This window comes from Lagopus leucura, unplaced genomic scaffold (genome assembly GCF_019238085.1).
Source record: "Lagopus leucura isolate 7727_CA_CO unplaced genomic scaffold, USGS_WTPT01 Super-Scaffold_100001, whole genome shotgun sequence".
Lineage (NCBI taxonomy): Eukaryota > Metazoa > Chordata > Aves > Galliformes > Phasianidae > Lagopus > Lagopus leucura.
The window spans coordinates 98,689,974-98,713,783 of record NW_024962262.1 but is presented as its reverse complement, the minus strand read 5'-3'; the positions used below and the strand labels follow the sequence as shown (position 1 = coordinate 98,713,783).

At 40.9% G+C, this 23,810-nt stretch overlaps 1 protein-coding gene across 2 annotated transcripts in view; it reads left to right on the top strand.

Moving 5' to 3' along the window:
• GSK3B (glycogen synthase kinase 3 beta) overlaps nt 1-23,810 on the top strand; it is a 141,469-nt gene that overhangs the window by 95,342 nt on the left and 22,317 nt on the right. For both annotated transcript variants that reach the window (XM_042866578.1, XM_042866579.1), the window contains exons 7-8: nt 6,568-6,665; nt 16,192-16,287. In XM_042866578.1, the coding sequence (XP_042722512.1) occupies nt 6,568-6,665; nt 16,192-16,287 (194 nt within the window). The remainder of the gene's footprint in view (nt 1-6,567; nt 6,666-16,191; nt 16,288-23,810) is intronic.

Sequence of the window (23,810 nt, the reverse complement as noted above, 5' to 3'; positions counted from 1 at the left end):
TGAGTCACTTCATCAGGTTTTTAGTCAGGGTACTCCCTGGGCTCTTTCTGAAGCCTGGCGCTAAGATTTTATCTTGCTTACGGTCTTGAGTAGTACAGGCCAGGTTTAATAGGTTCAAAAGGATACAGAGGTCGTGAACAAGTCTTGAAAAAATAAGCTTGTAACTCGCTCAAGTGTATTTAAAGGCAGTAAGCTCAAACTAGTGTTAAAATCATTGGCTGTGTCATTTCACATGTTCAGTTCTTTGAAAATAGAAGTATTTCCAAAGACTTACTTCCTCTCATTGTTGTTATTTTTTTCCCCGTTACTTATTCTCCAGAATCATATTACAGCAACACTCACGTTGAGATATATATATATATATAATACATATATATATACATATATATACACATTCATATATATATAAAAGGTGGGGGGGGGGGAGGGAGGGGAGGCAGGACTGACCAGAAGTTGGGGAAAAGTAATGGCACAGTAAAGATAAACGCATATCTCCCCTGGTACGAAAAGATGCAGGACCAGGAGTCTGGAGAGAGTAATGATCCGTAAAGATAAAGTGGCAGAGCTTCTCTAATGGTTAGCCAAGCCGATAGTGGCAGTCTCAGCCTTCCTTTTGCTCTTGGGTACATCGGCTCCCACACTTTACTATTCAGTATGCTGATTCAGCCTCACTTTGTCTAGAGACTTCATTTTGGCTAGGTTAGCTTTCTGCAGTGTTAATGAGTTGAATCAACATTACTGTGCAGTCTGATAAGCTCTGGGGCACAGGTAAAAGCAAAGTGGCAGGAGCTTGAGAGTGAGGGCAGGCAGCTGATCCCAGCTGACATATTTTTGCCATCTGAGAGCTAATAGGTTGACTCAGCTGTGTTATCAGAGTGCACTGAGACAACTTGTTTCAGGGGATAACTACATAAAACAAATATTTAGGTCACCAGAAGGGACTGCTTTATAGATAAGTCTATGGAATGTTGCTGGCTCCAACCGTATAATGACTTTAATCTTGCCTTTTTTGCAGAAACTTTTATTTTGTTACCTGCCTGTCTCTATAATAATTCTAATAAAAAATAAACTTGCCAATACCATCATGATTTTAGACCGCTGTGGTTCAGACTTTCTCATACACACACACAAAAAAAAACCAAACCTCTATCACCTGAAAATCTTCTAAATAAATCAGCTGAGGTAAAACTTGCACAGAATAGTTTGAAAATGAAATTCAGCAAATCCTTCTTTCCCTTTCCTCCTTGATCTTTCTTCAACATAATCTTTGCATTTGGGAGTTGAGAAGTAATAAAATGCTTTCAGAAACTATTTTTGCAGTTCCCAGCACTCTGGGATGCTTCTGCATCCTGGAAGTCAGAACAGAAATGTAAACTGGCTTTGTAATTTCTGGGATCTTATTTTATCAAAACACGTGAGTTAGATGGGTCTTTTGGATTATATTTTTAAAATAACTGAAACTGGGGGTAGTGTTTGCAGCTTTCATACTGGGTTGGTGATGTAGATTAATGTATGATAACATCAGTGGCATCAAAATTTAGTGCAGTTAACACCTCAGTATGTGTCATCTTGCAGACCTGGAACTACTATTAAAATAACGAGCTGGGAAATAACCTGTTCAGGCTTCTGAATAGTTGCTGTTGCCAGTTAGTTACTAAAACCAGGCCCGTAGCAGCATTCTTACTGCATACTTTCAGAGGATTTTTTGATGGCAGGAACACAAGTTAAAATCTGCAGAACTTGGGGCTTCATTCGCCTTTGACTATGAATTTTATGGGTGTGTCTGTGAGGCTAAGGATAGCAGGCAGTTTTGTTCTGAAGCTAACTAGTAGAAGCATCTGTTTTTGTGCAAATGGAGCCCTTCTGCTGCCCCTACAGAGAGTTTTAGCCGGAACTTCCTCCTTGCAGGTCCATGTGTGCTGCTGTCCCAGGGTACGCTGTCTGCATGTTGCCTGGCTGCTGCCAGCTGAAAACGTGGGATTGCTGCCCGCATTCCCCTTGAATGTCCTGAGACAAACATAGGCAGGCTCTGGAGTAGGGCTGGATGCAGATAGTTGTTACTTCATGATTCTGCTTTATGAAAAGAAGGACCACAGTCAAGTTTTACCTGGAGAATGTGTTTTTTACTAGGTTGGGAGGTGGGGAAAAGGAGTGCTCGTCAGAAAACGTGGTGCTTCTGGTTAATGAGGGTGCCCTGGTCTCCAGCACGTTTTCTCCGTTATGGCTCTAGCAGGCATTGAGAGCATTCCAGAGGCAACATTTATAGCTGCTGTCAGGGAAGGATCAATCTGTACAGCCCTATCACTGGCTTCTGCTGAGCTGTCCAAAAATAAGTGTCACAAAGTTATTCATTCACTTTCCTAGCAAGTGCTAGAACTGAAGACGTGAGAAGTTCATCTCCTTCAGAGCAGAATTTCCCCAGAGGCACGTGCAGCAACGATGTCTCCTAGTTTCTCGGGAAAGAACCATCGTGAGCTGTGTCCGAAGTCTGTTGTTACAGAGCAGTGAAAAGGATTTGCTCTCTCTCTCTCTATCTAAGGCAGTGATTCCCATTGCTGAAACTAAGCATGGATGTTGAAGACCAGTTCTCTCACCTGTGATTGCTGTTTCATCTCTTCATTGCAGAGAAAAGGTGCCTGTGTTGATGATTTCCTAACCGTTTCAGGCTTTAGCCTTACTCTACCTCATGGTAGGCTGTGGATCTGTGCTGAGCAGATGTGCAAGACTTGCATTTGACATAGCAACACATGCCCATTATCCCACATTTTGTTCTCATTCTGACGTTCTAAAAAGCATTCCAAAAAAACTAGCAGTGAAAAGCATTTTATGCTCTGGCATTTGGCAAGTAGAAGCTGCTGATTTTACAACCTCCTAGGGCTACTGTTCCGACTCTATTTTTTCCCTGCTGGTTTGTACGGATGATTGGCTTCCAGAGAAACAGTTCTGAGATGGAGGAAATCCATCAGGTCAGGTCAGAGGATGCTGGGACAGAGCTTACTATAGGAAGAAAAAGGCGTAGGAGAGTTTCAGATGGAGGGAAAATTCTTAGTTTCCACTGAATTGATGAGAGCAGGCAAATATTTTTTCTTTCTTCATGCCCTCTAAATAACAAGTTAGGGAAGGTGGTGTATAGCACAATGACCACTGCTGCGATGATGAGAGCCAGAGTCAAAATTTCTCAGTTTCTTCTTGAATTTTTGTTAGCAGAGTTCTATAAACACCTTAGGAAAATTGTTTTGTTGCCATCCCTACTTCAAGCTGCTAAAGTTGGCTGCAGATCTCTGGCTTTAAATGAGAATACTTAGAAGATTTTTTCATTTCCTTCAAGTGGGAACATTGCCCAGGTCCAAACTTGGACGATAGTGAAATGATGCTCCTGGAAAAAGAACTGTGCGTTTCAGTGCGTCTCTTGTACATGCTGATTAATTTATAGTATTAGCAACTAAAATAAAGGAAAATGAAATAGGTTTGTAAGAAGTTATTAAATCACCTGATCTTACAGACTTCCTAGCACAAAGAGCAACGGATTTGTTTCCAGTCGATTCGCTGTGTCTGCTGGATTCCCCCATCACAAATACCATAAGGATTCCTCAGATTTTCCCGGCTGCTTCCTTGTGACCTGCATCCTTTTTATTCTTTCGCTCTGCAGTGCCCTCAGCTTCTTCCTGCATGCTGCCGTCAGCTGCTTATGCATCCTCTGGCGTGTCTGCAGCTGCAGTATGTTCCTGGGCCAAGCAAGTCCTGCAGGGCTGAGCTTCCCACAGCAGCGATGCTGCTGCTTGCTGTCCTCTCTGTTTTCCCAAAACTGAAATGGCTTTGATGCTTCAACCTTTAAGACTTGTCAGAAATTGGCTGGTGGAGTGGGAAGACGTTGAAGGAGACTGGAGAAGGATAAAAGCACAAAGCCATTGTCATGGAGAAGCCAGACCAGAAGGTTAATTAAGACGACTTTATGAAGCCCTAATCTAGTTCAAAAAAATAATGCTGATGTAGCTTCCAGATCTCAAAAGGAACTGAGTTCTGAGTGCAAAATTACACAAAACAAAACTGGCATTTAAATGTGTTCTGTCTTTTCCTTTCAACATATTGTTCTTTTTTAGTCCAAAATAAATCCCAAAATAGTCAGTAATCATTATAGCTTTGGGAGTACCTTTTTTTGTATGTTCAGTGGAAAAATCTTCAGTTTCTCAACACCTCTTACAGTGCCTTTAAATAGACTTCTAGGTTTCAGTTCTGGCCTTAGTACATTTAATCTATTTCTTTGCTACTTCTGAAGAAATCTGCTGTCTTTTGGTCTGCTGTTTAAGTTCCTGTAAATGCAGCCTGGAAGGCTCTTTGTATGTATTGATAAGTCATACATTCTTTTCATCATTTTCTTGTATCTTTCAGTCTGATGGCCACAGCTATCAGTTAGCAGTCATTCAGAAGCCAACACGGTGTGTTGTTCTTTGCCTGTTGTTGTCTTCATTTCCCAGAAGAGATCTTGGCACCTTGGTGGCTTTCTACTAAATACTGCTAAAAATACAAAAAGTGTCTGATTTTTCCTTATTTTTTCATCTTTATTGATGATTGAGATGGGAGAATTGAGTGCACTTTCAGTAAGGTTGCAGATGGCATCAAGCTGGGGGGAAATGTCAGTATGTCTGATGGTGGAAAGGCCCTAAAGAGGGACCTGGACAGGCTGGATATCTGGGCTGAGGCTGAGGGATGAAGTTCAAGAAGACCAGTTGTTGCGTCCTGCACTTCGATTACAACAACATTGGGCAACACTACAGGGTTGGGGCAGAGTGCTGGAAAGCTGTGTGGAAGAAAAGGATCTGGAGGGTGTTGCTTGATGCTCAACTGAACATGAGCCAGCAGCGTGCCCCGGTGACTGAGAAGGTCAAGGACATCCTGGCTTGTGTTGGGAATAGTGGGGCTAGAAGGAGGGGGAGGTGATCATCCTCCTGTACTCAGCTCTGGTGAGGCCGCACCTCAGGTACTGCATTCAGTTATGGGCCTTGCAGTGTAAGAAAGACATTGAGGCCCTGGAGCGTATCCAGAAACTGTGAAGGCTGGGACACACATCTTGTGAGGAATTGGCTGAGGGGATGGGGGTTGCTCAGTCTGGAGAGGAGGAGACTTGGGGGAGAACTTACCGCTCTACAGTGCCCTGAAAGGAAGTTGTCACAAGGTGGGGATTGGCTTTTTCTTCCAGGAAACTGCTGACAGGACGAGAGAGAATGGCCTCAAGTTACAGCAGAGAAGATTCAGATTGGATATTGGAAACATTTCTTCTCATAAAGAAAAGAAAGAGGCGTTAGAACAGGTGGTCTGGGGAAGTGATGGAGTCACTGTCTCTGGAGGTGTTTTAAGCGCAAAGGGTAGATGTAGTACTCAGGGACGTAGTTTAGTGGGCGGTGTTGGGGATGGGTGGATGGTTGGACTAGATAATCTTAGAGGTTTTTTCCAACCTTAATGATTTTGTGATTCTGTTATTACTGCTTGTTGAAATTCAAGACTTAAACATGGGTTACTTCCAGTACCATTTGCGTTTTAAGTTGTTACATTTTAGGATGAGTACTGTTGCAATATCTGGACTATGGCATTATGAAAAAATGCATCCATTTGATGTTGGAATTATTTTAACAGCTGCAGTAATCAGCAGTGTTTTTTGCCTACTGTATGTTTGGATAAAACTGTATCTTTCCTGAGAGAAGGGGAAAATACTTTAATATTAACCCTCTCTCTGTGATATAGGAAGGAAAGGGTTATTCTGACTTCCATATGATTGCATTACCAACCTTGAATTCCTGCATGCACTCTTACTGTTGTAGCACTGAACTGCCTCATTTGTATATAAGATGTCCCTATAATAGATGAAGATTGTCTTCACGTAAGGGAATAGCTGATTGTAGCTAGATGTGGTTTTCGTTATATGAATGAAAATGAATTGGCAGATATTGTTGACCCAGGCCCTGCAGTGCTGTTGTCCTGTGAAGTTTGCAAATGGAAGTGAGAGGAAGATTAGATCTTGATGTGAATGAGAGGTTATCTCCTAGGTCCCGTAATAATTAGATTCTGCAGAATACTAGTAATATTTGCAGTATTGGCTTGTCTGTTAATATGTATATATACTTTTAATACATGGGATGAAAAAAAATGAGTCTATTCAACATTCGGGAACTACAAAATCATCAGCTGTTGTGATGGTACCTATGCATAGTTCATGAAGAACATTATTGAAGAAGAGCATAAGGCTGGGAAGTTCTTAATTTTCACATGGCAATTATTTGTTTCTTCTTCCTATGTGGTTAGGTTTTAATGTAAATATACGATGATGTTAACATTATTTTCTAGCTCCCATTGTCTTATGGTTTGACTTATAGAATACGTGCCCCCTATTGCTGTGTGTCATACATCATTGTTTGCTAGATGTCTATTAGAGGAATATATATATTTTTTTGTTATGCTATAGTATGAGATGTGGCAAGTAGTAGAGTAAAACTACTTGTTTTTTAATATAAATGAATGAATACAAACCTTTTACTTAAACCTTTCCTACCCTTTGCTTTTTTCCCCTTTTAGATGTGTGGTCAGCGGGCTGTGTATTGGCTGAACTGTTACTAGGACAACCAATCTTCCCAGGTGACAGTGGTGTGGATCAGTTGGTGGAAATAATCAAGGTATGGAATTTTAAGTGTTTTTTCAATTCCATGGGAATTAAAATGAAAACGATCATTGTTAAAGCTTGGCAACTTACATGCTGATACCATTGTACAAAGTTTTGCCTGTAAACTTTGATTGAAAAAATTATTCATGCATTTCTGAGAACTTGATACTCTTTGCCCATCTTGAAGTCAGGCAAGATGGCTCTATCTTTTAATTATACAGCTCTTTTTCCTCTTACAGGTTTGCACTTTCAGCATGGTTGGAAATGCTGCTTACATACTGAGACAATATTTATTAATATATGATTCTAATTCTTTAAGAATCTACCTCTTTTCTTTGTTGCATGCAGTTAGTACTTAGCTTTGAAAACAGTATTGTTGAGTGTCTTTGTGCCAGGTTCTTCACATATGTAGCCTTCTTTTCTTCCTCCTTCCTACCAGTTCTTTGAGCTGAGAGGTGAAAATGGGTACTCCTTTTTGCAGACAGAAGAGCAGGACCTAATTAAATGTAGAGCAAAAATACTTTCCACCTGAAAAGTCTTATTTTTGAAGCGAGGAAGACCTAATGTTTCTGAATGCATGACGATTACGTATTGCTTATGCTTAAACACATCTTGATTGATTTCATTTGGTAAGCTGTTAATATTCTTTGATTCTCAAATTAGAAAGGATGGAACAATAATTCATAGCTTACATAGTTGGGACCTGTTTTCCCAGAATCTGTCCAGTTTCAGCTTTGTTACCTTCAAAATGATTCTTTCCCTAGTTTAACTCCCTCCTTGTTCAACTTCTGCAATGAAAGAGGCAAGGTTTCCAATGAGTGTGTAGTTCCTCTAGATGCATCTGTACTGTGCTCTTAGTAAGATGGCAACATTTCAGAGGAGATGTTGTGCATGCATGCCTTTTTTCGTGTATTGCTGTCTTTGTACCTCTTCTATCACAGTGTCTGACACCGGCCAGTACCAAGCTGTCATCCTTCTGTATGAGGAACATGAGCTGGCGAGGCTCAGGGTTTCTGTGGCTGACAGTACAGTCCCACTCGTGTGTGCCCCGACCTTTCCAGGCTCTCACCATGTCTCCTCCAGCCTTTGGCTGTGTAAATTTAGCTTCTGCTACAATGGTTTTGTGTCTGTCCTGCTGGAAGTCCTTCAGCCTGCTTCTTTCCTCCAGAGGCCTCTTGCGTCTTCTTCTCCTATGACTTCCTTGCTTTTTTAACGTTGTCTTTCTGCCCAGTGTATCTCAAGCTCAGCAGGTTCACATAGTGTCAGTTTACATAGGAAACACCATTGGAAAACTAGAACTGCTGTCCCATGGCTGATGATGCCATGAGTGAGAATTTTCTCCTTTTGAAAAGTGTCTTGGAGTGGTGCAGTTCTTTCCATTGCAGTTTTTTCCATTGCACCTCTTTTGTGAGATTTAAAACAGTCTGTAAACATGTCAGGTTGCTAGAGTTCCCATGGAATTTGTGCAATAAACTGTGCTACTTGCCTTCAGATATTTGCAGAAAAAACCCTGTTTCAATTCTTGATTAATACCTGCAATCCCAAGAAACTACACCTAAAAGAGTTTTTGTAGAAACTACTTTTTATATCATGATGAAAGCCCTCTAAGTCCTTCCATAATTCAGTCAGGAAACTGAGAGTAGAGAGGCCTTATCAGCAAAGCCATAGCGCTCTGCAATTGCTTCAACTTTCACAATATGAAAGTAAAATAATAAAGGAAAAAGATGTCCCTTTATTATTGAGGTGCTTGCCAGGCAGAGATCGTCATTTTGTTCAAAGTTTTTTAGAAGCTGCTTTTGTTACTTAGGCGTTTTCAGTTCTGCAATTCTGAGGGTAAGCAACTATAAACTCATAGTTTTGTAGCGTATATGTGCTGTGATTGTGATAATTTGGCTTCGTTTATGCTTGTCTGACAGTGTATTGAAGCAAAGGAATAAAAAACTGTTGATGGCCTGCATACCACCAGCTACAGCTTTTTAAAATGTTGCTACCATGATTTATGGTAATTCTTATTGACCAATTCACAGAACCATAAAATACCCAGAGTTGGAAGGGACCCTCAGAGATGATCGAGTTCAATTTATAACTGAATATACAGTGCTGGCAAACTCATGTTATGTCTAATAACAGCCAAAGGATTGTACTGTATAAAGGCTTGAAAAATCAGTAAGTTATAGCTGGGCGTGATGATTTTCACCTCAGCAGAGACAAATTTCTGAATAATTAAATAGTAATTCTGAATGATCATCCAAACCTGTGTTTGTTTTGGTTTTTTTTTCATGTCCTGTTATACATGTAGCCCTCTGCATACAAAAATTATAAGTAAAACAGCTTAAATGTAGGAATAGCTCAATTTTATGGTAAGCCTAGTATGTTCATTTAAAAGGCTACAGTACTGAGAATGTTTTAGCAAAGTCTGAAAGAGCAAACACTAAATCTTAGAGTAGTAGTTATTAAAATGTGTTCACTAAGTCCTTAAAATACAATGGAAAATGTGGACTTGAATTGGGTAGGTGCCACGAATAATTTTCTGACAAATACTTGTTATGTAGGCAACATAGATTCTCAAGGCAACAATGGAAGGAAAAATTAATGTAAAGTCCAGAACTGTACTGTTTTTCAGTACTTCTGCATATGACATGTTGTGTTGTGCATTTTGTGTTAGCTATATATATTCATAAAAGCATTGGCAAAAGGCTGACATAAGAATACAGAGGGAATTGCAGTTGGGGATAGTGCAGCCTCCAGAGTGTGAGACATTAGGCTATTGAAGACTTTGTTTAGAATAGGATTCATTTAATATTGTTTTTTGTTTTTTTTTTTTAATATAGTTGGCATACACCTCTTCCATTTGCCGCCCTTAAAGTATTACTATTTAAAACTTTTATTGTAACATGGACTTATCTTAGTGCCAGCTGGCTGTAAAAGAAGCAGAACGTATGGGGTTACCAACTGTGGGGAATCTCTCATGAGACCCCATGTTGAACATTGCGTCCAGATACTCCAAAATGAGAAGGGTGTGAACCTGTTGGAGCAGGTCCAGAGGAGGCCTTGAGGATGCTCATAGGGCTGGAGAACCTCTTTTGTGAGGGCAGGCAGAGGGAGCTGGCCTTGTTCAGCCTGGAGAAAGCTGTGAGGAGGACTTATCGAGGCCTTTCAGTATCTGAGGGGGGCCTGCAGGGAAGCTGAGATGAATGCTTTGTCAGGGAGCACAGTGGTAGGCAGGGGGAATGGTTTTAATTGGCAAGAGGGTAGGTTTGTATTAGCCGCTAGGAAGAAAGTCCTTACTCGGAGCTCATTGCCTAGGGAAGCTATGGGTGCCCCATCCTCGCAGGTATTCAAGACCAGGTTGGATGGGCAACCTGATCTGGTGGATGGCAATCCTGCCCATGGCAGGGAGTTGGAACTTGGGGTTGGAACCTTTATTTTTAGTTTCTTTTTCTCTTGTTTGTATTTCTTCAGTCTTTCTGTATTAGTACTTCCTTCTTTCCTTCTTTCTTTTGTATTTCTTTGGTCTTTCTGTCTAGGAGAGAGATCTTCAGCCACTTACCTTTGAGAAAATGATGCTCAGTGTAGCAAAATACTGCCTTGGAGCTGGAAAAAAAAAATCTGAAGAAATAATTATCTAATTACATTCTTCTTGAATTCTTACATCGTTTCTGGAGAGAAATTATATGATATGCTTTTTCCAGGGTTTTGTCTTGGATGGTGACCTGTCATTATTTTTAGTCCTTGCAGACTATTCAAAATGTTAGGTTATCCTGTTGCTGGAAATACCTCAAGTAGGTAACCAGATACATTAATTTTGAGTGACAGCCTCTTCGGAAATGTGCTAGTTCCTGACACAAGCACAGTGGCACTGCAGGCACAGCAGTGGTCATGGTAGAGAAATTACATCTGAGTGAGTACTGCACCTGAGAGAGCAGTGGTGTGGGTCCCTTTGCCGTGGGAAAGGTGCAACTGCTCTTGTCAGCCCAGGAGGGTTGCAGTTTGCACCTGACTAGAATCCATTGTACAAGCAGGATATTGCTGAGTACAGCTCAGAGAAGAGCTCTCAGCCTGCAAGAGGGAATTTTTAGAGGGCGCAATCAATGTAGGCTCCTGTGCGACTCCCTCTCCTCGTGCTCACAGCTAGGAATGTAGCTGTGGTGCCTGCAGGATGGCTATGCCTGCTGTGGAAGCTTGGAGAGGTAAATCCTGCTCCTCCCACACCCTGGAGAGCACTGAAAACTGGCTGGAGTGTTTTCCCAGGCTGACTTATCTTCAACCGCAGCTCCCACAGAAAGGGATTACGCAGTACTCCCCATGCAAAAAGGAAATTTCTGAAGCATTATAGTTTTCTTTCTAAGATACATGCTTAAGTGCGTATTTATCTTTTGAGGGATTTTATTTAGCTTCTTCCCTCTGCTCTGCTCAAAACAGGAAATAAATCTTTGTCAGAGGAATGAAACGGCAGTACTCACATGAGCCATCCTGGCGTGCTGGGAGGACAGCATCTGCCAATCTGCTTTTCATTGACTTTACCATAAATATTTTTTCCCTGTGTGCACTGTTGTCTCAAGCATGGTGTGCAATGACCAACTTCTGATAACCGTAACAAACAGTTAGGGGTTTTCTGGTGTGGCTTTTTTTTGTTCCTTCTGGATTGTGCGTTTATTCCTTGCACTGAACAAAAAATGAAATCATCTTCCCATAGTTCTCTGGGTTGGGAATGAGGCAAAGGGAAAGAAATGTATTAAAACCCAAACTTGATAGTATCAGGAATCCTATCCATGTGTAACTTTCTGATCTGTGACATTTTTACCAAACTGAACACTAAGTATAGACTGCAATTACAATATATGGCTCACACTCAAATGTCAGGGTGCTATTTTGGGCTCAGTTTTTGCAATGAAATAAATTCAGTCACAGCAGTTAATGTGGAGAGTGGAGCTGTCTTTTCCGGGAGAAGAGACAAGCAGAGAGAGGACAGCTTGTTATCAACTGTGGCCCTGCATGAGAGAGTGCTGCCCAGGCACCCATCATTGTGCCTAACACCTGTGTGTCCCTGCTGCAGGGTATCATCTGGGTCCTTCCCTTGTGCCCAGAAGGAAGTCCTCTGGCGTTTCACCTCCAGCACACACCACAACTTGCCTGTTCATCTACCTCATGTTGTTTCTTGCTTCCAGTGCTTGCTGGCAGGCAGTATAAAAAGATGATGAATAATTATATTCACGTCAGTAGTGACAATGGATTTCTTCCTATTCCTGTTGTGTAGCTGTTCTTGAGTTTTTTAAGTAGAAGAAATCTCTATATTTAGTTGGCGTTTGTTTTTGTTTGACAGGACCATGATTTTGAAAGAAAGTGCATATAAAAATGTGGAAGTTTTTTTTTTTTTTTTTTTTTTTTTCTACCATAAAGGCATTATTTCAAAACCAACCCATCCTTACTGCTTGAGATGCCAGCACTATGAATTTAAGTAATTAATTGGCACACCTCTTAACAACTTACAGAAGAGGTGCAGACATTTTTGCAAAAGCAATGATTTTGTCATCTGGTAAACCATACACACCTGGTAGATATTTCCTCCTAAGATAGCATGGTTTTCATGGGGAAGGCACTATACCACTGTGTGGTTTCTAGAAAACCCTGAATTAAATAAGTCTTCTTCCCTCTCAAGTTCACTTCAGTCCTCCCCACCCAGAGTTTCTGAACTCTGTTTTTAGCTGATTTTGGTATTTTGGCAAATAATTAGCAGTAAGTAACAGTGGCTGTCAGAAAGGACCTTTATTCTACAGACGTTCATGCAAACCTTGCAGTTTCCACTTCCTCCTATGTTGAAACAGCATGCTTTTGGTCTCATAGCCCTGCACAGTGAAACCAGGTGTGGACAGCAGCTGTCTTCAGTTCTGGAGTCTAGCTCCTTCTGTGAAAATTCAATTGCAAGTAAATGAAGATCTTTGTGCTATTTGTGATCAAATTAAGGACTTATTCTAGATACAAAAAATTCCTGGTATTTTTAGAGATGTGATTATCTGGAGCCTGTAGGTTTTCTTTAATTGCTTAAGACATATGCTGTTAGTTGAAGAAAAAGTCATTAGGAAGTTTCATCTGTTGCAGGTGAATGTCAGGGAAAAACTTTCCAGAAAATCTTTGTAAAACCTCCCACATTAGGTTTTTGTCCTGAGAGAATTCAAATATGTATTCCTTGGTTACTCTTCTTAGATAGCTTGTGTTACATGTTTTTATTTAAGGGACGATGATGACTGCTGGGGATGAAGAGCAAAGCCAGTTGATCTTTAGCCTATTGTCTTCATCTGCAAGATCTTTTCTTACAGTCCCCTTTCGTTCAAATGTTTTGTCTTCATCTAGACACAGTTTGTTGTCATTTAATTAAATGTTTTTTTCTTTTTTTTTTTTTTAATTTGAAAATACTACCTTTCATAAGGCTGTCCCCAAGAAGCAGAAGTAGGATAGTATATGTTGACATGCATAGACTGGAATAATTAAGTATCAGACTCGGTATTTCTTAAAAGCTGTCTAACCTATGCAAGATTTGGGGAATCTCATCCATGTATAGAAATACCTGAAGGAAAGATACAGAACAGCCAGGTTCTTTTTGGGTGCTCAGTGCCAGAACAAGAGGCAGTGGACATCGACTGGAACACATTAAACTCAACTCTGAACAAAAGAAAACAGTTTTTATTATGAAGGTGATTAAATACTGGAGCATGTTTCCTGGAGAGGTTGTGGAGTCCCTGGAGATTTAAGAAGCTGCCTGGACACAGTCCTGACTCTTGCTGACCTGCTTGAGCACAGGCTTGGGCCATTTGACCTCCAGAAGTCCCTGCCAGTCTCAGTATTCTGTGATTCTGTGAAACCTGTCAGCAAGGAACATCTGCTTCATAGTATTTTCAGAGCTGGTATAGCAAGAACGGTTGTTTTACAGTGTAATTCTGCCAAAAATGTGCAAAGTAATTTATTCTTCTCCTCTGCATTCCAACAGAAATAGCAGTCATATGAATGACTTCTCTTTTTAAAAGAGAAAATGTTTGCCCAGCTTTTGTGATAGCATAAGCGATTGCTGCTACTCAACAAGGTTACTCAAAGCTATTGCTAATGTACCTAAAACTCTGCAGAAGTCAGTAAGTTATGGTTTAAAAATGGTGCAGCAGAGTGCCCTGGAGGACAGGGTGGGGTTATTTCCATCCCTTGCTACAGGACCTCTTCCAGGCATTGCAAGTACCAAAACATTTTTACAGCTTATCACGTCATTCATCCCACTTTTTTTTTTCCCCCTGGATTGTGATTTGAATATGACAGTCTTAAAAGCTACCATTTTTCTTCCTGTGTACTTTCTTCCTCCTCTTGTTTTTTTGGTTTTTTTTTTTTGCCTTAGTCTACCTACTCTCAGTCTGAAGTGAAAGCATATAGACACCACCACCACTGAGTGGTTGATGAAAATCAGATATCCTTCTGTATGGGTCTTTTTGTGTGTCTGAGGCTACATAACCAAAAGGTGCAGCTTACCCTTCCTTCATCTAGTATTATCCCTCTTCAAAACCTCCTTTTCTTGACACCTTAGGCAGTGTTGATTAAATGCTTCACTATCCTTGTCACCAAAGCTTCAGCTCAGGAGTTGTTCTCGCATCATTTGTAGTTAGGTCTGTGGGTTTTTGTGAAATGCGTGGCTGGGTGTTGTCCATGGGTCCCCTCATGAAGCTATCTTTGCCTATCAGATCTGAAATCTCTCCCATCCTATAAGCATTCTTCAGGTAAAGATACAGGCACTGTGCAGATTTCTCATTCTGTGCAGCCTTGGGAACCAAGCCAGATTCCTGAATTTAAGTGATACGAAAAATTTAGTCTTTGCCTCCTCTCTGGAAAGCTATTAAAGATGGTGGGCTTTTTGTCTAAAAGGGGGAGGAGATGACGGAAGGTAAGCTTGGCTTTAAACAAGCTCTCTCTACGCAAGGGAGGCCTTAAAATGCAGTGAGCCATGAGAAGTGGTGGGACAGCAATACAGGTTATCCATAATTTGACAGGAAGTGAAATAATCCAGGGAACTTCCACGTTTTTGCAAGTGGTTTTTACACTGCGTTGAAATTGAAATACTGTTTGCAGGTCTGAAATTCCATCAATTTTTTGAACAGGCACTTTGAGAGCAGCGATCTCAGAGCCTGGAACCAGGGGAAGTGAACATTTCTGGCTACTCTTATTTTCCTTCAGAGTTCCCGTATGTTTCCTAAAACATATGGGATCCTGTAAATGGACTCTTTGCTACCAACATAGGCGTGCACAGAAAAGTAGTCTGATGTGAGCGTAACTCTTGGATTGTAGGGGAGGTGGGATTTATGTCTCAGTTAGCAATTGAGAGGTGGGTGTTCTGTGATCATTTCTTTCGTATAACTTGCCAATTGATTCTATTACCCAGGAAGCGATGGCCTGAAAAAGTTCTGGGGCTTTATTTCCTTTTGCTCTTAATTTAAAGCATTGCCTTGTGGATAGATATTTTGTTTCCTACAGCCATGTTTTGAATCACAGAGGTAGCAGGCTCTTTCCATAGTAACTGCTGGGGTTTTTTGTTGAACTGAGTAGTGACACTTGGTCTTATCCCCTTTGCCTGACTCTTCAGTTTGTTTGTGTCATTTCCACTCGGTAACTGAACAAAAAATCTCCACAGGTAGGAGAATATATGATGAAATACTTCTTTAGCACTCTGCCTTACTAGCTAATACTGACAGTATTTTAGGTTGTTTCCTCATGGGGACAGTGCATAACATCACTGCAATGTATGGCAGGAGCAGTGTGGTTGTAAGCTTGTTAGAGGGCTGTTGTTCATGACTTAAAATGCAGTCTGTGTTATAGCTGATTAAGGATCTGACCTGTACGCTACAATCAGCGACACTGTTTTATAACATTAAAATTACAATAGACTCTATTCCCCATTGAAATATCACGAAGTTTGAGAAGGATTCTTGAATTTAGTGGAAAAATTTTACAAAATAATTAAATTTTTGACGCTTGGCTTGGAGCATAAATTCTGCCACCAGGAGACTACTGTAGCTGCATGAGGAGTGACAGAGATGACTGAGGGACTGGAGCATCTGCCACGTGAGGAGAGGTTGTGAGAGCCGAGACTGCTCAGCCTGGAGCTGAGAAAGTTTCAAGGAGGATTTTATCCACATGCATAAATACAGGCTCTTCTCAGTGGTGCTCACTAAGAGGACAAGAGTCAAGAGGCACAAATTAAAACACGTGCAGTTCCATCTGAGCGTAGTTTGTAGAGTCCACATGTGTGGAGATGCCCAAAAGCCAGCAGAATGCAGTCCTGGTCAGCCTTCCCTATATCTAACTCTGCTTGAGCAGTGGATTTGGACCAGATGGCCTCAGGAGGGGAGATCCCTTCCAACTGAAACTGGAAGTTTTGTTGTTTTGTTCTCTGCGTTCACTTACTGATTATACAGATTGACTTCAGTTTTCTCGCTGTGTGATAGATTCCATGTGAATGTGAAGCATATGTAAACAGTGGCTTTTTTTTTTTTCCCTTTCCTTTCTAGGTTCTGGGAACGCCTACAAGGGAGCAAATTAGAGAAATGAATCCAAACTATACTGAATTTAAATTCCCTCAGATTAAGGCACATCCATGGACTAAGGTAAGTCTATATGATTGGATAATAACAACATGTGGGCTGAAACTAAGAAATTCTGGGAGTTAAGTGTGATTGCCTTCATAGCTTTCAGTCAAAACTAGGTGCCTTTAACTATGCTGGAGACCCAATAACTCTTAATATAGGTAAGGGTAAAGAAGATATTGAAGCAGTGTATTGCATTATATGGTAGTCTTTTTTTTTTTTTTTTTTTTTTTTTGAGGCTGCCTATAGTGTTTTTAAAAAAAAAAAACAACAAAAACAATGGTGTGTGTGTTTGTAGTGCAATATATCTAAATCCTGTCATTCTGTGACGTTTGATGTGTGTAAAAGTCACTTAGAAATGAGAAAGTGTTGCATTGATGTGCGTGACACTTCTGTGATGCTGTTACATAATCTGACAGTGAAGGTTGACAGTCATTTTCTTAACTGATTCTTTCAAAAAATATTATATTTGTAGTCTCGTAGGTGTGTTGTTTAGTGTTGTTTTGGTGGTGTTTTTTTCCTGGAGCTGCTACTTAAGACTGTTTTGCTACCTAGTTTTCAGAAGGTACTACTGCAGTAAATACTGGCAATAACATTACCATGATCAAAGTGGAAACTGCTAGCATTAGAGTAAGTTCAAGGCCTCACAGTTAAGTTATCCTCCACATGCAGATGAACGGTGGATTTTTTGTATGAAAAGTGGTAAAAACTGATCATTTAATTACCCTGCAGCTTGTGATTTAAGCTAAATATCAAGTTATAAGCACTGATGCCTGACAGTTAATGTTTTCTTGAGAAATGTCTGACATAGTTGTAGAATGTTGTCATTATACCTTAATGGTTCAGGTTTTCTTCTGCTATATATTCTTTACGTATGAAAGGATCTTATTCCTAGTTGAGCACATGTCCAGGTCAGACTCTTTTAAGACCAAATGTGCTGTGGTGGTAGAAACTCTGGATAAACTAGCTAGAGCTAATCAAGGGTCTTTCTGATAGCTGGTCAGGTATTTAATGGGTACATGCCAAGCCAAATATGCTGTCTATATAATAGATTCTTCAACACTTTATGCACCACTTCAATTCTCCTTTTCTCCAGTAATTCCTTGTTTGTATTTCCCTATCCTAGTGTCTGTGGATTGGTTAAGTGATTTATAATAGTATGAGAGGTCTGTAAATGCAGTGCTGCTTTTTAGTGTCTTACATTAACTTGAAACAAGAATAGGACAATTTAAATCCCTGGGAGTTGGTCTCTTCCCTTTCAAATTGCACCATGGTAGTAGTCAAGTCACTAGAATAAGGCCAAAAGCATTATAGCACAGAATTCTATGGTTGCACCTGAATTTCTGCAGTGAGGATGTTCTGGATTTGAGGGATTAAACTAATATGCAATGGAACAGGGATGCTGAAATGTACAGTAGTATATGGAGCTAAACATCTAAGTTAGCTATGCAAGTTGTCTTCTGCCTGAATAGTCCTAAGACTCATCTATATCCACTTGATGGTCACAACAGAGACCTTTCAGCAAATGCAAGCTTCAAGAAAAAAGTGTTCGTTCTATTTATACGCACTATACATACATGAATATGTTTTGTCATTCTAAGAAGACATAGGTGAAACAAAGTCAATTTGAAAGAATTGAGAGGAGCTTGCCAGGAAATGGCATCTGCATTCTGCATTAGGACACAGTTACTTTTGGACATCTGTGCTTGCAGCATAGCTTCTTATTCTCAACTCATTCTTTGCATTCTTCCTGACATAGTTGGGTGTACAGTAGCATTTAAACCAGTTTGCTGCAGTTGCGTGACATGATGCTTCATCTATGTAATCTGTACTTTTCTTATTATACAAGTGCTAAATCAGTAAAAATGGGTTATCCAGCACAGTGTTAGCAAAGACACTCATCCAGACTTACTTCTAAAGATCCTTTCCTTTCAACGTTTTGCTATTGAGCCATGAAAGATTTCAGTAAGTGGCAGTAATGCTTAGGATTGCTCTCTTACCCAGCTGTATTGGTATAATATCTGATGGCATGGAAGCCATATGGATTATCACAGAATCCTGGAATATCCTGAGTTGGAAGGAATCATGGAGTCCAATTCCTGACCCCACTCAGCACCACGCAAATCCAATCCCTATGTCTGAGAACAATGACCAAACACTCCTTGCACTCTGGCACTCAGAGCCGTGCCCACAGCCCTGGGCAGGCTGTTCCATGCCCAGCGCCCTGTGGTGCAGACCCTGTCCCTCACCCCCAGCTGCCCTCCCCTGACAGCTCCATGCTGTTCCCTCGGCGCACAGTTGGCCCTTAGGGCTGCCAGGGCACACTGCTGGCTCAGATTCAAGTTGCCATCAGTCAGAACCCTCAGATTCCTTTCAGTAGTGCTGCTCTCCAGCCTCTCATCCCCTAGTCTGTATGTATATTCAAGATTGCACCTTCCCAGCTGCAGAACCTGGCACTTGCTCTTGTTGAACTTCTCATGGTTGATGATTGCTTCGCCTTCCAGTCTGTCAAGATCTCTGTAAAGCCTCCCCACCCTCTGGGGAGTCAACAGTTCCTCTTAACTTAGTATCATTTGTAAGTTACTTATTATGTGTTTGAGTCCTGCATCTAGGTCATTTAGGAAAACATTGAAGAGAGCTATTCCTGAAAGAACCCTGTGGGACCTCAGTGGTGACTGGCCACCAGCCTAATGTGAGCCCCCCAACCATTAGAACCAGCTCTTCCATCGCCTCATGTTGTTGTCCAGCTACATGCTGGACATTTTCTCCAGAAGGATACTGTGAGAAACGGTATCAAAAGCTGTGCTGAAATAAATAAATAAATAAATAACATTTAAGCTGGCGTTTATCAAGCATGTAGCATTTTAACTAAGTTTCTAAAACAGCCAAGTAGTACAAGTTTTTAATCCAAAACTGCAGAATGCCACACTAAAAGGGTCTCGTAAAAAGGACTCCCATGAAAACCCAAAAGAGTGAAGGCAAAAGATCTTACCTCATATTATGGCACTGTTTACATGTACTCTTGAAGAGTTGTTTGTTTGACAGATACTTGTCACATCAGTTTAAAAAAAAAAAGAAGTGCTTTAAAGCATTATAAAACATTGTTATAAATAAACTTACTGACCCTTGATCCAATGTAGCCATGCATTAACAACTTCATAAAATACGCACTCATCATTTATTAAACCTTAATAAATTACAGCCTGATATAGCAGTGACCTCTAATAACTTGACATTAGAGAACAAAGAAGCACTAAAAGATGAAGGACAGCAGATCACTAAAGAATTAAGACTACTGAATACAGAGGTGTCCATTCTCTTGGAGTTTCTGTATCTTAGAATTGAAAATATCGACTAGAAAAGTACTTCTGAACTGTCATTGCAGAAGTGCAGTCTAATCAGCAGAAAAGGGGAAAGGGCAAATGGTTTTTGTTATGTGTGTAACTAGAGTGCTGTAAATAGTTGCCAGCAGGACTTCAATTTTCAAAGCTTCAATCTCAATAACAAACATTTGTCATCTAGGTTAAAGAATTACTGAAGATTCTGTATTTAGAAGGCTGTTACTTTTGTCATCTAGTTATAACCGGAGGACTCACCAGTTAGAGTTATTTTTTTGTGTGAAAAAGCTTCCAGGCAGCTATTTATCAGAATGTTTAGAGAAAAAAGTCACTCCCTCATGTAGGCTCTTTGACACAAGAGCTTTCTCACTGTTGTTTCAAAATATTACAGTAAAATGTATCTGGTTTGCAAAAGCATGTTTGGATTACAATTAAAAGGATTCCAATCCTTAGCACTCCGTATTATAAATAAATTACATTTGAAATTCTGTGAGGAGCGCTTCTGTTGGTTGTACCCTTTGTGATGGTCTGCTCTCTGGGTATTCCTGGCAAGTTTTGAGCAACCTGGCCGAGTGGAATGTGACCCTGCCAATAGCAGAGAGATTGGAACTAAATGATCTTAAAGGTCACTTCCAACCCAAACAATTCTATGATTCTATAATATTGCTAAAACATATATTTTAGATTGAATATTGTGTGCATTGGGTGTGTCTGTGTGTATAGCCTTCATATGCTTTTTACCACTCTTCTCACTGGTCCTGAGTTGTTGAATGTTGCCGTACTTGCAGCAGGCAGTCCTGTCACCCTTCCCCCTCACCATGAGACTGGGACACAAGCAGTCTGGTCTCTCTCATGACTGTTTTTTTCCACCCTCCCAAATCAGCTTCATGTCCTCATCCTGTCCTACTCCTGCTCTCCTGGTTCTTGTCTGGCTTTTAAGCAGATTGTTTTGCTTGTAATACATCCAAGTGACTGCTCATATTGTAGATTCAAGAAAGAATACCAAGCAGTAAAAAGGATAAATAGCTTCTTTTGTTACTCCTAATTATAACCGATGACAAAAGAAAATGGAAATTCTTCTTCAGAAGTCTTCGTTGGTGAACTTGCATTTGAAATAAAATGGCAAACTCTTCCAAATTTGGAGCCTGATCTTTTGTAGAGACACAGAAGTAGAATGAAGGTTAGATATTTCTTTAGATGCAATTTCATAATTAGCTCAAGCTTGTCATGAAGCAGGGTCTGTCTTCCAGTTCCCTCCTGCATATTCTTCATGCCTTCCTTCTGCGTTCTTGTTTATGTAGTAGCAAAAAACTCCTGGGAGAGGAAAGAAAAACCATGTTATTCAAGATCTGGATTGACTTTCTTATCTGACTGCTCATTCGGGCCCAACTGTACTTACTGGGACAAGAGAATGGGGCAGACTTGTAGGGCCAGGAGAAGGTCAGGACAGTCTTTTCTGGCGGTTCTTGATTGTGAAACTTTGGTTCTTTTTGAAGAATACTGTTCTATTTTTTTTTACTTGATGTGTAATGAGTTTCCAAGCAAAGAGTGAAAACAGTCTGCAGAAGGCTAGCTTAAAAGAAAGAAGAGAAAGCCAAGTTTTTCTGTCAATTTCATATTTTCCAGATCCCTTTGTAGGAGCAAAGGATTTTTGGATAGTGTGCATCTCTTATCTCCATCTAATGCATGAGAACAGAGGCCAGGTTGTGTAGGTGATAAATTGCCCTGCCTCAGCCCTATTTGTATGCAGTAAAGAGAGTACTGCGTAATGACAAATAAGTGAGCATTCTTTAATATTAAGACGTGATTTGCTTGAGTGCGATGCAGCGATCAAATGCTAAGTTTAACAGGTCTTCTGCAACGTAGTGTCTGTTCTGCTGTCTCTCCTGTTGCAACATGTCTACCGAAGCTGCTTCTTGTGGCTGTCCTGCTGAGGCTGGGATCATTTCCAGAGGCAGATTTTTTTTGAGTTCTGTCTGAGGAGAAGGGGAGCTTGTTCCGCTTGGCTGTGTTGCTCGCCTGTAGAGCTTGCTAGAAGCCAAGCATGTGCTGGTTAATAAAGGCTGCTTGGTGCTGGTTTTGCTGGGACCTCGATGGAATTAGCCCAATAACAAGTGTGTGGTCTCAGCAAGAAGGAGCTCTGCAGACAGGTTTCTGGTTCTGTTCCCAATTCAGTGTCGGCTCATTTGTAAGCCACTTAACCCTTCTGTCTTCATTCCTCTGGCTGGGGAATTGCCATCAGATGGGGATTTTTGACTACTGAGACGTTAGCTGTTTTTGAGAGACTTTAGAGAAAAAATGCACGGGGATTCGATCAGAGAAGGTGGACTTTTGATCTTCATTTGCATCATGTGAGTTCTACACATTTCAAAAATAGAAAACTGGTGTATTTCAGAAATCCCCTTTCAAAATTCTCAGCCTCTTGATACAAGGCTGATCCTCAGAGCAGGAGTTCAGCATTAGCTTTCTGTTTCCTTGTGTTCGGGTGAAGCTCAATCCAGAAATTGCTGCTTCTTCACATCTCCTCCGTTTCCGTGTTCATGAACATTATGTTTCTCATAAAGCTTATTATGTTTCACATGCATGACTGAAATACTGCTTTGTGTCGTGAAGCTGTACTGATTGTATTGTGTGACTGCATTTCAAACAAGTTGACTTGAGGGGTCATGGCCTACATCTGACAGCTTTGATGGCTTGCAAGCAGGAAGAGCTTTCCCTGCTCCTTAATTCTGAAGTGTTTTCAGAGAGGCTGTATCCCGTCCTCCCCAGCCTGGGGCATGTGCCATCTAAATGTGCTTGCGGAGCAAGAGGGATGTACGCGGGCTGTCGGCCTGCAGCGGGGCTGTGGGTGGTTCTTGGCAAAACGCACAGGGCTCCGGAGCTGGCAGGGAAATTTCTGACTGCGGTGTCACCAGCTTGATGCGTTAGCAACAGATGTCATGTTAATAAGCCTCTGCTCTCTGTGGAGCACAGCACACTAGTAGGACTCGCGATCTGCATGCAAAACACACGGCAGTTGATGGCAGGAGTAATGTCTTTTAATACACGCTGGCTGGAAGAGCACCTTGCTGTAACATTGTGGAGCTTGGATGCGTAATTAGACCAAGGCGGCGGAGCTCCATGTTGTGCATGGCAAGTCAATGAGCTGAAAGTCAGACAGGCATTCTGCTGAAACAATGCTCAACTCTTGCCTTCTGGGGTTTCATTTGAGAGCTGAATGCTGATGCAAGTGCAGTGAAATAGAGCATCCTATGCTTCCCATCCTTTTTCTTGCCGTGTCTCTGTCGAGGATAAAAAAAAGAAAAAAAAAAAAGAAAATAGAAATTCAGAAAGAATGTGAACTCCACTACCCTGGTAGGCAGCATTTCAAATCAGAGAGACAGTATGTAAGTCGCTCTGCTAGTGCACAAAGGCTTCTTCTAAATTGATGTCATTTGGGGTTGAAAGCCCAGTAGTGCACCTGGGGCATTTAGGCCTGACAGTCATTTTTGCAGTATTGGAGATGGTGGTGATTCCTGAAAAATGGAGAGGGAACTGCATGAGAGAGATCATACTGAAAGCAGCATAATGCAGGAAGGAAATAGGCAATTGCTTGGCCTCACTGCCTGCAGTCATGGGCATTTGAGCATCAACAGCATGCCTGAACACAGAATGGACTTGTGCTGGTTCCTCAGCTTTTCGGTGAGGTATAGATCGATTGGAATCTAAAAGAAAACAAACAAAACAAAAACACCAAAAGCTGTGGTTTTGGATGAGTCAGCATTTCCATTTTACATGACCATGCAGAGATTTTGTAACTCATCCAAAAAGAGCCAGTGACTTGGGTCTCAGCCTGAAATTCATTGCTTTGCAGAAACTAAGAGGTTTTGAGTTATGCAAGTGCAAATTTTCCTTGAAAAATATTGTATGTAAAGCCTTTTTTTGTTTTGTTTTGTTTTGTTTTGTTTTTGCATTTGTTTATCTCCAAAACAGGTTCATTTTTTAAAATGAAAACTTGAGCCTTCGGTCCCACCTGTGGACAAATAGCCTTACCAAAGGTCTTGTTTCATTTTAGAAAAATGAATTGCTGCGCCGGTGGGGTAGTATCTGATTGCTTTAAAAGTTCCTGTCAGTGTTTTATTTTTGGTTTTGTTTGTGGACTTGCTGTGCATTTTGCCCGGCCATATTTAGTCTGCATACTAAATGGTAGTCTGCCCAAGCACTTTA